The 14,417-nt window shown below is 39.0% G+C and overlaps 1 protein-coding gene across 4 annotated transcripts in view; it reads right to left on the reverse strand.

Annotated features, from left to right (window-relative positions):
- Nucleotides 1-1,995: 1,995 nt before the first annotated feature.
- Nucleotides 1,996-14,417, reverse strand: part of PLD1 (phospholipase D1) — a 220,028-nt gene continuing 207,606 nt past the window's right edge. For 3 of the 4 annotated variants that reach the window (XM_036930885.2, XM_036930886.2, XM_036930887.2), the window contains 2 exons: nt 8,266-8,383; nt 1,996-6,570 (listed from right to left, as the gene is read on the reverse strand). In XM_036930885.2, the coding sequence (XP_036786780.2) occupies nt 6,346-6,570; nt 8,266-8,383 (343 nt within the window). In that variant the 3' untranslated portion in view covers nt 1,996-6,345. The remainder of the gene's footprint in view (nt 6,571-8,265; nt 8,384-14,417) is intronic. The other variant, XM_057499971.1, reaches the window with a different exon arrangement.

Genomic DNA, 14,417 nt, shown 5'->3' on the forward strand with positions numbered 1-14,417 from the left:
CCTTGCTTTACCCACTCCCTCACCTGTGCTTCCTGAGAATGTGTCCCAGTGAAATGGGGCTGCAGGTGGGCACATACAGGGTGATGCAGCCACGGGGGTCGATGGGATCACCTGCGCCTTGTGCAGAATGAGAAGTGAGGGGAGCACCCCACCCACTGAACCTGAGGAGGAGAACTAGAGAAAGGGGAGCCACTGTGACATAAAAAAGTGACCAGTCACTTCGAAGCCAAGGAAAGCTTCAGCAGGGTCTAGTGAGATAAAGACTGAATGTGTCCTTGTCTAAAAAAACCAGACAAAATGAAGCTATGTTTGGGGGAGTCAGGAAAGCCTGGGAAGGGTGGGGGCAAAAGGCAGCTTCTCTTGTTTGATTTGGATGCTGCTGAGATGTGTGTATTCAGTTTGTGAAAAACATGAAATTGCATATTTATTATATACACACTTTTTTGCACTGTGTTATATATTAATAAAAAGTGCAAAAAACCCAGGTGGGTCCAGTTTTGCTGGAGTGGCTAGAAACCAGATGACAGTAGGTCATAGAGCAGTTAGGGTATGAAGAAGGAAAAACAGAATACCCTGAAGAAGGCATCAATTTTCTATTGCTGGATCAAAAACCACCCCAAAACTTAGGGGCTATGACAGTGACCATTTGATTTGCTTATAATTCCATGGGTCAGCAATGTGGTCTGGGAGCAGCCGAGCAGTTCTGTTGAATGCTGAAGCCCATGCATCTCACACTGGAACTTGATTAGTCCCACACTTTGATCTCATGCACCTGGGGGTTGCAGGGAAGGCTCCAGGGACTTGGAAAGGGATAAAGGGCAGTCTGAGAGCCATGGCCACATGCTGAGCCTTGGCATTTGTTTGGGTCCCTGAGCTACAGTGCACCAGCTAGAACATGTAAAGGGCTTAGAAGAGGCCCTGGTCACTAATATTAGCTAGTACTGTAATTGTTATTGGTAGCAGAAGTAATATTGTGGTTTTCTGGTTCCTACTGTACTGTCTTAGAGACCAGCATTTATTATACTGCAGTCTTCACTGTTCTCTCCAGCTTGGTAAAATTCCTACACTTACCTCCAAACACCTCCTATTTTCAGAATGGAAGTAGCTTTGCTCTCAGTTCACTAAAATATGAGTACCACAAAGGTGGGGCAACTGGTCGGACTTGTTCACTGATGCACCCCAGCACCCGTACTGGGTCTTGCTCATTATGTGCTTAATGCAGTGCCATATTGGTCTTCTAATCACAATTTCATGCCCCGTAGGTGAGAGGACTGGGACAGCAGGGGGCTCTGTGACTCTGAAATTGACCCTTATGGGGGCCCACAGTAGGGTGCGGGGAAGGGCTGTGCAGGCACACTTTTCTGTCTAGCTCAGAGGTACAGCACACTGGCTCTAAAACCCCATGTGGAGACTGAAGAATCGTTTTCAAATAGAGGGACCGTGCTGATTTCACTCTTTTGATTGTTTCATTGGTAAATGTTTACATTTTCAAAAAAGCAATTAGGGACCAGGCACAGAAAGCCCTGATTGTGAGGCACAGAGTGGATAAATGTTATCATTTCCAAAGCTTCACAGACAGAACATTCAGGGAAACTGAGTTTCTTGAGTTCACAATTGTCATTCTGAACACAAACCCCTAGGCCTCATTTATATGACACTTTAGTTAGAAACATTACCAATCATGCTTGCCTATGAGTGCTCAGCTGGGAGAAGCTTGCTTTAGCTGACATTTCTTTACCGACCAAAACCCATGCAATTTTCACTCCTGAAAGGACCTGACCTTGTTCTTAGAATAAACCCATTCTAGAATGTTAGGCCCTGGATAGGGAGACTTGAAAACCTTGTCTATTGAAGATATTAAAACATAGAAATATGTTTGGCTGAGGTACTCTGCTCTCTCTGGAGAAAGGCTCAGTGAGCTTTTCTTAAAGATGGTGAATTATTTCAGGATTTGCAGATCATTTGGTCTTGAAGCATGTAAATGAATAGGTATGGCAGTGTTCCAATAAAACTTTATTTACAAAAACAGAATGCCCAGCCTTAGTTTACCAAACCCTGCTGTAAAAGTGAGGCTAGGAGCCCGAGTTCTCTCCAGAATATGAGGATTCTGAATGGATGTTCATCACCAAGTCTTTGTCTTTTGTGTCAGAGAGATGTGTGCTCCAGCTGCAATACTTTAGTATGAATTTTTAGAGTGGGTTAGGAGGATATCAGTACCTTTTGCCCAGACCATTTTATGTGAAGAATCCAAGTGGAATATACATTAGGAGGATGTGATGTTTTATTTTCTAACTTTAAGCACAAGCAGGATGACATTCATGTAAGTACATTTATCTAGAATAAAGTGAACAATTATAACTGTTTGGGAATAGGAGAAAGTAATCCAATCCACATTTTCGTTGGATTGCCATCCTAGTCTCTGACTTTAAAACTTAAAAGTTTAAAATGATTACTGTGACAAGTTTTCACTTATGTTTGATTACTTTCTATTTTTAAGTTAAAAATTAAAGATGGTATTAAGGAAAATTAACCTATAAGAAACTATGCCATAACGTTTTTGATTCCTTTTATGAATTCTTCCAAACTCTAGTCAAAGCCAATAATATCTCACATGTGAATTGAATGCCATTAGGGATCACATTATGGTAACTGCCCCCCTAAAAATAATGAAAATCCATTGGTTATTCACCTGCAACTTTTTGATAAGTGAATAGAATTTCTTTTCCAGTGAATTTCTAGATTCAAGAATTTCACAAGGTTTATACCTGGCAAAACCCACTTTAAAACTTCCCAACTGCCAGGAGAGGATCTAACGAGGAAATTAAAATGTATTCCTAAGCATACTTAAAATCCCTTAGCATCTGCTCGTTTTATACAAGAGTAAGTAGAGAGGATGAGAAGCCATGAAGAGCCATGTCACAAGCGGGTGGTGACAGGTGATTGAAGACACTCAAGTGCCCCATCAGATCAGGGATGTTACAAAGAACGATTAGCTCTGTTAAAAAATAATAAATTAGCTCAGTCACTTAAAAGTGTGAGTTAAACCGAAGACTTACTGTAGAAGTCTAATTTTGTGTTTACTAGAAAGCTTTTTCTCGTCCTCTGAAATGTTTTACATAATAAGGAGGTGCTCTGGTTGGGGACAGAGGTTGAAGGAATCAGGAATGAGAAGATTCAGAAAGAACTGAAGGTTCTTCATGATATAAAATCTGTTCTGTCCGTACTCTTACAACTAAAAAAGACTTCTCTACTTTTTCATCTGGAAGGCTACTAATTCATGACATAGTACAATTTCCCAAGTTATATGTAAGAGACTAATGGCTCATCTTTTTGACTACTGGCAGATAAAATTTCCTTGGGAAGGTGCTATTAAAATAAAACCAATAATTTGTTTTATAATATGCCACCCAACTATCTAATGACCAGTTCTCCAAGCCTCTCTGTGAGTCACCGAGCAGACGCATGGTACAGAGCAAATGCCTGTACCAGACCTGCTACGTTGAGGGAGTGTCCTCCCACAGCTACACTTGGCCAGTCGAAGAGCTTTAATAGGCCATAACCACTCTTTACCCTTCATTTCTTATAATCATAGAACTTTTCCTTCTTGAAAACAAAAACTATTGCAGAGATTATCAGAGATTAATGAAACCCTAACACATTTCCTTGTTAGATCCTCAGGTACAGCATTTATATATATATATATATCTCAGAAGATTATAGTCAATTTGAAAGGTTGAACAGATTCATACATAGCAGTTTTTCAAAGCTTTGAATCACTTGCATTTTAAAGTTTGTATCAGACATCGCAATATTAAAGGTAAATTATTTGAACTTCTATTAGGTAGTAATGATGTCAGAGAATTAGAGGTATTAGGTCATACAGTATTATTTCCTGTCCACATCCCATGTGATTTTTGCAGAAGCTGCCCTATGTAAACAGCTATTGCAAAACAGGCAATTATTGCACAGAATTTTCCACAAAATCCGTCCAAGTAAATCCTGTAGCCTCTCACTTTCGCCACTGAGCATCTTGTTTTTGAGAATCTGCAGTAGAAAAGAAACTTGCCACAGAAACCAGCAGTAAGGTGTCAGACAATTTTGTACCTTTTTCATTTCATAAGCTCTCTCCACCTCAGTTATTCATCCAACAAACATTTATGGAGCATCTCCTATGTGCTAGGTACTCTTCCAGCCTCTGGGGATACATTATGAACACAGGGAAGTCCCTGTCCCATGGAGCTTATATTCCAGTAGGGGGAGACAGACAAGCACAAATACATGATATCACAGGGTTCTAAAGAGCTTATCTGTCTGAAATCTATTTATTGCATCTCCTGTTTGGGCAATGACTAAGTGAAAGGAGAGGCCAATAATGGACTGCAGCCATTCCATTAGTCCAGTTCCACCATCTACAAAATGGGTGAACATAAGTGAGTCTTTGAACCAATCTAGGCCTCAGTTTTCTCATCTATAAAACGGACAGAGGTTTGATTAAGTGATTTTTTTTTTTAAGAGAAAGGGCTGTTTTAGGCTTTTATTTTTCATGGTTTTATGGGAGCATTTTGCACAAAATCAAGAGCCAGTTTGACTGTTCCATGATTTTAAAAATATTTAAAAATAAAAGATATGAAATCCTTTGGTATTTCAATATTCTGAGCCCTCTAAGTGCCAATCAAACTTGATAAACAGCAAATGTCTTATTTACAACTGCAATAGAATGAAGTCATTTTACCATCTTCAGCCATCTGAGAAGTAACTCATTAATAAAGCATATTCATTTCACTGTTGGTTACATAGTCCACCTCACTTGTGCAATGTTTTCTAGCTGTAAATCCTCTGCTGGGTATGTCTCCCTTCCACAAACCCTGATCACTGACTTTGTGTCCTATTTAACATTTTTCACCAGATTATTAGCTCCATGAAAACAGAGATTGGGTCCCTGCTTCTTTGAAGAACAACTCTAACAAGATTCTTTCCACGTAATCCATAGACATGTGATCAATGCATCTACACCATGTTTTAGGGGTACAGGACTTTTGGGAATCCACAGCTCTTCAGGCTATAAAAACAGTTTTGCTTAGTAAAATTAGAGCTATGGTGTACCAACGGGTATGATAACATCCAAAAAAGAAAATTGGGTTTCCAGAACAATTCACAGATTAGGACAATGTGAATTAATAACTATTTTAACCTCTTTGGAAGCCCTGGTGGAATGTTAATGTATATTTAATAATGTTAGCTAAGTAGTAGCATATATTTTGCAAACGACTAATTTTTCATAAGGAAGATAACATAGCTGGAGAGCTGAATGTCAAATAAGGTTAGGCTCCTACTTATTAACTTGGTAGGAGTTCTGAAGCCTCTGATGCTCTCAAAAGACAAATTGCATTCACTGTTTGATTTTGAAATACAGAAATTCAAATTTCAATCAATCCAGCAACCAAGGATGATAGGACATTTTACAGGACTACAGGAAATCATCTTTTTCTTATCTGGATCAGATCCCTGTGGACACATGAGAGGTTTCTGAAGCCTGCATGCTCTGTCTTTGAGTTTTATGGTTTGTTGTGAAATCAAATACCCTATGTATGTTTTCAAATTTATCAGCTAGGTCCTATCAAAAGGATACATCTTGTCAGTGGCTTTGAAGGCAAAGTGAAATCTCTGCTTCAATATCTGAATTTCATTCCTTCCTCTTGCTCTGTGCTATCAAGATACACAGTGCCAATGTTATCAGAAGTGCCTAACATGGGCTGCTCTGTAGATAAAGTCTGCCCTGTCCTTTCAGTCGCTGGCCAGGAATAATGACCATGTCTTTGGTTGGGTGAATACTCCTACTTCAGGACCAGACAGGCAGGGGCATCTGATGTGGCCCTGAAGAAACCTGAAGCATCATCTCCACTTCTTCTAGTAATAAACAGTACCTCAGATGTATCTGTAAGGACTTTGAGATGAGGACAGGTCCAGCAAAACATCAGCTGCATAAATGAAGGTCAGAGGAGAATAAGGAAGTTCAGACACTTTTTGGCAACCTAGATCGCAGGTACAGGTAAATTCTTGTTAGCAAAGGACATGCACTTTGGTGTACATCATACTTTGTGTGTTTAAGTCTCTGAGTATGTCATGCCTGTAAGAATGCAGTCCCTTTTCCACAAAGATGGCTGCGAGGGATTATAAGGCCCTGCTGAATTTAGTGTCCTATCAGTACGGCTACAGCTCTTCCCAGCCAACACAAAAAGGCTCATGGGTTGGATTAAAGAGTGGTCTTGGCTGTTAGGGTCTCGAGGAAGTCCCTGTGTGCACTTCCCAGGGTGGAAGTCCTTGAGCTGCAAATAAATATAACTCTTAAGTCCAAACCTCTGTGGGCACGATGGCTTCTTTTGTTCCAACAGAAGGCAGCAGGTTTTGTTCAGACAAGAAGTAAAAGGGGAATTGTACCAAGAACCCACGAATCTTTTTCAGTTCTTCCTCAGCTCTAATGGGATCTTCCTTTGCTAATATGGGCTTGCTTATGAAGTCTCTCAGTTGAATTAAATTGTGTACTTCATCACTGGGAAGGCACCGGAACACCTGATTAAAACACAGATAGGAAACTCAGTGATAAGTGTAAGAGAAAACATACCCCCTTTATGAAAAATCCTCATTCCAACAGAGAAAACCTTTGTTTTATGGAGCACATATTAATTTTACATTGCAGCACAGGCCTGATTGAAGACTTGTTCTCTTATTTGCTACAAAGAGACTGTTAGATTACTTCCATCCTCCAAAAATCAAGAGAGAGATCCTGATATCTTATCTACACAAGTCATTAACCTCAGGATAAGGTCGAGGAATTTCACTGATGTTATTCCACATTCAAGTAAAATATCTGGATAATAATCATACAAGTCCTGGATATCAGCAAAATCATCCTGAATTTTACTAGTCTCAGAAAAGAATTACACATTTTTTCTTTAACTTTTTTTTTGTATGTACAGATGTACAGTTCATATCTGAAGTTATCAATATCTTTTAAATATCTTAAAAAACTTCTAAATTATCAAGTATGCACATTTTCTAATTGAAAATGAGTTTCACACATCACAACACTTCACTCCTGAATACTTCAGCAAGTATTTCTTAAAAACAAGGATGTGTGCATATATAACCACAAAACCATTTTCACACCTCAGAAAAAAATTCCATGCCATTTAAGATATGGCCCATATTTGATTTACCTGATTTATTTATATATATATATATTTTTTATATACTTATATATTACATGTTATATATTTACTTCCCAAATGTCTTTCAAGCTGTTACCCTCCAAGTCCAGGATACAAACAGTACAGGATATGTGCACTGCATTTTTAAAATTACATTCTAAAAGATTCCACGCACATGACCTATTTGATCACAGCCTTCAGTATGAAATATGGCTATGTAGATAGTTGTCATGTTTCATAGGAATGATGAATTCTCTGTGCTGGACTCTGGAAGTCATGAAAAGTACACCTTCTTACCCAGTTTCTGATTAGATGGTCAACAGATCTCATCTTGAATATTTTCTATGACATAAAGTTCGCTACTTCATGAAGTAATCTGTTCCACTGATGGAAAATTCTTAACTCTTGTACATTCTTTGTCATAACCAATGGATAGAACTTACCAGAAGATGTATTTGTTCTCCCTAACAAATGGAGCTGGTTTTAAAACAGCTTTCCAAAATTAGAGTTATCCAACAAAAGAAGTATCTCATTATTAATAAGCTTCATCATAAGGATGGATACCATTTAGTATGCACCATGTACTAAATATATTTAATAGACTATTTTCTCTCTTTATAACCACTCCACTGAATATCCCCTCCAATTTATAGGAAAGGAAGGCTAAGAAAGTCAAGTCACTACACACTGTTATATCACTGGCAACTGGGTGAGCTGGACTGAATCCAGGTCTGACTCATTTTTCCATCCCATCAGCCTCTTTTCTCTTTGTCACTAAATATTTACAAAGGCTGGGTTACCACCTGTTAAAGATACTTATTATGGGATTTGTGAATCAGATGACAGATCAGAAGGCCACTAAAGTCTCTTCTAAAGTATAATACATGGTGCTTTTTGATTCTCTGTTTTTTAATGTCTGTAAAGAGGTATTTTATTACAACTTGGGAGTGCACTGTTTTTTTACTCATTAAGAATACCAGTAATATGCAGAAGTAATGATGTGCTTTTGTGATATGATTCGATTATAAAAAAGGGTGGGGAGATATGTGAACCTCACCTTATCATAAATTGTAGCATTTCGAGCTGCAGTTGCAACCCACACCTTCTTGAAGAATTTGTCACTCACTGGATCCTGAATGTTTTCACTTGGGTCAGAAAGATAGCCAAGGACAACCCTGAAATACAAGTGCCCTCCAAAATGAGTAACTGAGATAAAGCAATTTGCTGTAGGTATTGTTTCTAATGGTAATGTAATTGAGGCATTCAACCATAGAAGTTCATTTTCTTTAAGTAAATCAAAGGAAGACACTAAAAGTGAGTGTGAGTGTGTGTCTATATAAAAAACCTAAGCTGCAACTATTTACAATAGCCAAGAAATGGAAGCAACCTAAATGTCCATCAGTAGATGAATGGATAAAGAAGATGTGGTACATATATACAATGGAATATTATTCAGCCATAAGATGAAAACAAATCCTAACATTTGCAACAACATGGATGGAGCTAGTGGGTATTATGCTCAGTGAGATAAGCCACGTGGAAGAAGACAAGTATTAAATGATTTCACTCATCTGTGGAGCATAAGAACAAAGAAAAAAACTGAAGGAACAAAACAGCAGAAGACTCACAGAACCCAAGAATGGACTAATAGTTACCAAAGGGAAAGGGACTGGGGAGGATGGGTGGGAAGGAGGGTCTAGTAACCATAATGTTGCTCATGTAATTGTAGATTAATGATACCAAAAAAAAAAATTCATGGAGACATTCAGCCTAGTGACTATAGATAATAACATTGTATTGCATTTTTGAAAGTTGCTAAGAGTAAATCTTAAAAGTTCTCATCACAAAACATTTATATGCATGGTGATGGGTATTAATTAAAATTATTGTGATCATATTACAATATACACAAATATGGATCATTATATTTTATACCTGAAACTTATAATGTTATGTTAATTACATCAATAAAATTGTCCTTTAAAAAAAAACCTAAGCTGCAAAATGAAACAAAACAGAAAACCCTTAGTTGCCATGATGCTTGAAAGTTTTAGATGTTGGATAGACGGAAAGACCTCAACTTTGTTTTAAAAGAGTCCTTGTAATGTGGCCCAAGGGGATGACAACCTTGGAGGATAGGGCTAGCATTAAAATTTGTGCCAGCAAATGTGTTATGCCCTTTCCAAGAACTAGCTCAGTAATTCCTCAACAACCTTATGAAGGAGCAACTATTACAACCATTACTATCTTCATTTTACAGATAAGGGAACTAAGGCACATAGAGAGTAAATAACTTGTTCAAGGTTGTACAGCTGGTAAGCAGTGGATCTGGGACTCCAACTAGGACCCTCTGACACCCAAACTTGTGCTCATACCTTGGTGACATGGTCTCTCTTCATTCCTTCCTTGCTCCCTCCCTCCCTCCCTTCCTTCCTCGGTCCAAGAACCATGCTGGGGAACAGAAATGAATAGGAAAGACATGGGGCCTTTCTGGGGAGGGTAAAATTTGGTGGGTGAGATCAACAATGAATAAATAACCACCCTCAAAAGAAAGTAATTAGAATTGTGATAAATTGCTCTAAGAGTATGACAGAGGAGTAGTCAGAGAGGCTTTTCCTTCCCCTACCTGTTTGCCTAACCCTACCTACCATCTATTAGTATTCCATATAAGGTCACCTCTATAAAACTGCATGGCTTCCCCTACTCCCACCTCCCTGTCAATTCTGGGAGGTCTGACATTCTTTCACTGTCCCACTATACTTCATATATGTTCTGTTTTTACTAGGCCACCTGCAATGCTTTATGTACTTCTGTTTTAACACGTCCATGTCCCACTTCTAGCATGTCAATTCTTCGAGAGAACATGACCTGGCTACACTAATATCCCCAGAGTTCCTGGCATAAAAGAAACCATGTACTAGATGTTGTCTGAGTTGATCATATATAACAGGGGACTATCAATAACAAGAAACTTTCAAGCAAAGCAAGACAAGTTTTAGAACTCATATTTGAAAATTATGTTGAAAAACCCTTGCACTTATTTAGAAAGCCTTAGGGTTAAAAAGCATTTCCACCTTAATCTTATGAGGTAGATGGTACATGATTTCTATTTTGAAGATGGGAAACTAAAGTTTGGAGATGTGCTAGCAATAGAGGTAGAATGCAAACTGAGTCCAAAGCCGTTTTCTCATATGCCTGGCAGGTTCAAAGAATACCAAAAAGAATTGTGTTCCACTTGAAATAGAATAGGGAAATAAATAGTCCTTAGAAAGACTTTGGCTTTTCCATTGAGTGGATTTGGGAATGTAGTGCAGACACTGGAGCAGAGGAGTGTCAGGACCTGACTCACGTGCTGAAATATGGCTGCTGTATTGTGAACAGAGAGGACAAGGGTTGAAGCAGGGAGATCCTGCAGTGAGGAGTTACTGAAGTAATCTAAGTGAGAGATGACGGTGGCTTGAGGGGTGAAAAGGATGGCAGAGCCAACAGGTTTTACTAATAGAGTAGATATAGGGTGTAAGAAAAAATGAGGCAGAGAACGGAGAGAGGATTAAAGATGGTGGCATGAGAGGTGAGACAGAGGCTTCTTCCGAAAACTGCATATAATATGAAAATATAATTAATACAAGTAATCCTGAAAGAGCAACAGGAAGTAGGACTGTGCCAAACTGCATACACCTGGAGAAAAGAATAAACCTCATGGAACAGAGTAACATACCAAAGCTGTGGCCCAGTGGGACCCAAGCCCTTCTCCCACCCCAGCTCACTGGCAGGAGGAAGAGAAATGGAGCGGGGAGGGAGTGGAGGCCTGGGACTGCTGAATACCTAACTCGGGAGATCTGCTCTGGGAGCACAAACCTACATTTCATGGTGCTTGCAAGGTACTCTCGTGATTAGGGGGTTGGAAAGCTAAGACAGATAGGATTCCTGGAGAGACTGAGATTCTAGCCACTTGTGGAAAGCAGGGATCCAGGGATCCATATCCGGCTGCTCTGGGACAAAAGAAAGGCACGCAGTCTGAGAAACTTCCTAACAGCAAGAGAGCTGCTAAAGGGGCAAGGATTGCACAGAGCTTACTGCTCAGGAGAAAGGACAGGTAGACAAAATTGTCTGGGTGCACTCTGCCCAGCAGGTTGGGAGCTTTCATGATATTCAGGCACTCCAGCTCCCTGGCTGGCTGCACAGCTCCAAGGACCCCCTACATGATATGAAGCCTACTGCGCCCTTCTCCCGGCCAGCCCCACCTGGCTTGCAAACTGGCAAACCCTACCCTAGCGTTAGGCCAGCCAGAGGGAAGACCTGTCTAGAGCAACTACAAACGCAAAGCATAGAGGCTTATACCTGTGTGCTCATCCCACTGGTTCAGGCATAGCAGCTGGGAAGCAGGAAACAGTTCTTTCCTCCCCCCCAGGCACCAATACCGCTCCTCTGTGACCTCCGACATTGTTACAGGGGCTGAGCAGCTTCAGAGAGTAGAGCTTCTGGATACTAGAGGGTACCATATACAACTATGAAATGCTAAAGGAACCTAGTTCAAAGTAAAATTATGAATACAACTCCTGAGAAAGTTTTAAATGACACTGACTTCATGAATCTTCCTGGAAGGGATTTCAAAATAAAAATCATTAACCTGCACATGGAAGTACAGAAAAATATTCAAGAACTCAGAAATGAGTTCCGGTCGGAGACACAATCATTGAAGAGCATAATGGAGGGTATTAAAAGCGGATTAGATACGGTGGAGGAGATGATAAATGAAATAGAAATTAGAGAAGAAGAATACAAGGAAGCTGAGGCATAGAGAAAAAAAAGGATCTCTAAGAATGAAAGAATATTGAGAGAACAGTGTGACCAATCCAAATGGAACAATATTCACATTATAGGGGTACCAGAAGAAGGAGTGAGAGAAAAAGGGATAAAAAGTGTCTTTGAGGGGGTAATTGCTAGAAACTTCCCCAGTCCGGGGAAGGAGATAGTCTCTCAGGCCATGGAGATCCACAGATCTCCCAACACAAGGGACCCAAGGAAGAAAATACCAAGACATATAGTAATTAAAATGGCAAAGATCAAGGATAAGGACAGACTATTAAAAGAAGCCAGAGAGAGAAATAAGATCACATACAAAGGAAAGCCCATCAGGCTATCATCAGACTTCTCAGCAGAAACCTTACAGGCCACGAGGGAGAGGCATGATGTATTTAATGCAATGAAGCAGAAGGGCCTCGAACCAAGAACACTTTATCCAGCAAGATAATCATTTAAATTTGAAGGAGAGATTCAACAATTTCCAGATAAGCAAAAGCTGAGAGAATTTACCTCCGACAAACTGTACAGTGTATTTTGGAGGGACTGTTATAGATGGAAGTGTTCCTAAGGTTTAATAGCTGTCATCAGAGGTAATAAAACCACAGTAAAGAAAGTAGAATAGCTAATTACTAAGCAAATGCAAAATTAAATTAACTATCCCCAAAGTCAATCAAGGGATAGCCAAAGAGTACAGACTATGATGCCTAACATATAAAGAATGGAGGAGGAAGAAAAAGGAGGAGAAAAAAAAAGAACCTTTAGATTGTGTTTGTAATAGCATATTAAGTGAGTTAAGTTAGTCTCTCAGATAGTAAGGAAGTTAACCTTGAACCTTTGGTAACCACGAATATAAAGTCTGCAATGACAATAAGTACATACCTATCAATAATCATCCTATATGTAAATGGACTGAATGCACCAATCAAAAGACATAGAGTCACTGAATGGATAAAAAACAAGACCCATCTATACACTACCTACAAGAGACTCACTTTAAACTGAAAGACATACAGAGACGAAAAGTGAAGGGATGGAAAAAGATCTTTCATGTAACTAATAGGGAGAAAAAAGCTGGAGTTGCACTACTTGTATCAGACAAAACAGACTCCAAAACAAAGAAAGTCACAAGAGACAAAGAAGGACATTACATAATGATAAAGGGGTCAATCCAACAAGAGGATATAACCATTATAAATATCTATGGCCCAACACAGGAGCACTTACATATGTGAAACAAATACTAACAGAATTAAAAGGGGAAATAGAATGCAATGCATTCATTCTATGAGACTTCAACACTCCACTCACTTCAAAGGACAGATTAACCAGACAGAAAATAAGTAAGGCACAGAGGCACTGAACAACACATTAGAACAGATGGACCTAACAGACATCTACAGAACTCTACACCCAAAAGCAGCAGAATACACATTCTTCACAAGTGCACATGGAACATTTTCAACAATAGATCATATACTAGGCCACAGAAAGAGCTTTGGTGAATTCAAAATGATTGTAATTGTACCAACCAGTTTCTGAAACCACAAACGTATGAAACTAGAAATAAATTACACAAAGAAAATTAAAAATCCCATAAACACATTAACATCATGCTCCTAAATAATCAATGGATCAATGACCAAATAAAAACAGAGACCAAGCAAAATATGGAGACAAATGCCAACAATAATTCAACACCACAAAAATCTGTGGGACGCAGTGAAGGCCATGCTAAGAGGAAAGTATATTGCAATACAGACCTACATCAGGAAAGAAGAACAATCCCATATGAGCAGTGTAAACTCGCAATAATGAAACTAGAAAAAGAAGAAAAATGAGGCCCAAAGTCAGTAGAAGGAGGGACATAATAAAGATTAGAGCAAAATAAATAAAATTGAGAAGAATACAACAATAGAAAGAACCAATGAAAGCAAGAGCTGGTTCTTTGAGAAAATAAACAAAATAGATAAACCCCTAGCCAGATTTATCAAGATAAAAAGAGAGTCTACTCACATAAACAGAGTCAGAAATAAGAAAGGAAAAATCACCATGGGCTCCACAGAAACACAAAGGATTATTAGAGAATACTATGAAAAATTGTATGCTAACAAAATGAATAACCTAGAAGAAATGGACAACTTTCTAGAAAAAAACAACCTTCTAAGGCTGACCCAGAAAGAAACAGAAAATCTGAACAGACCAATTACCAACAACGAAATTGAATTGGTTAACAAAAAACTACCTAAGAACAAACTCCTGGACCAGACAGCTTCACTGCTGAATTTTATCAAACATTTAGTGAAGACCTAATACCCATCGTCCTGAAAGTTTTCCAAGAGTAGAAGAAGGGGGAATATTTCCAAACTTATTCTACAAGGCCAGCATCACTCTAATACCAAAACC

Source organism: Manis pentadactyla, chromosome 1 (genome assembly GCF_030020395.1).
Source record: "Manis pentadactyla isolate mManPen7 chromosome 1, mManPen7.hap1, whole genome shotgun sequence".
In the NCBI taxonomy this organism is placed as follows: Eukaryota; Metazoa; Chordata; class Mammalia; order Pholidota; family Manidae; genus Manis; species Manis pentadactyla.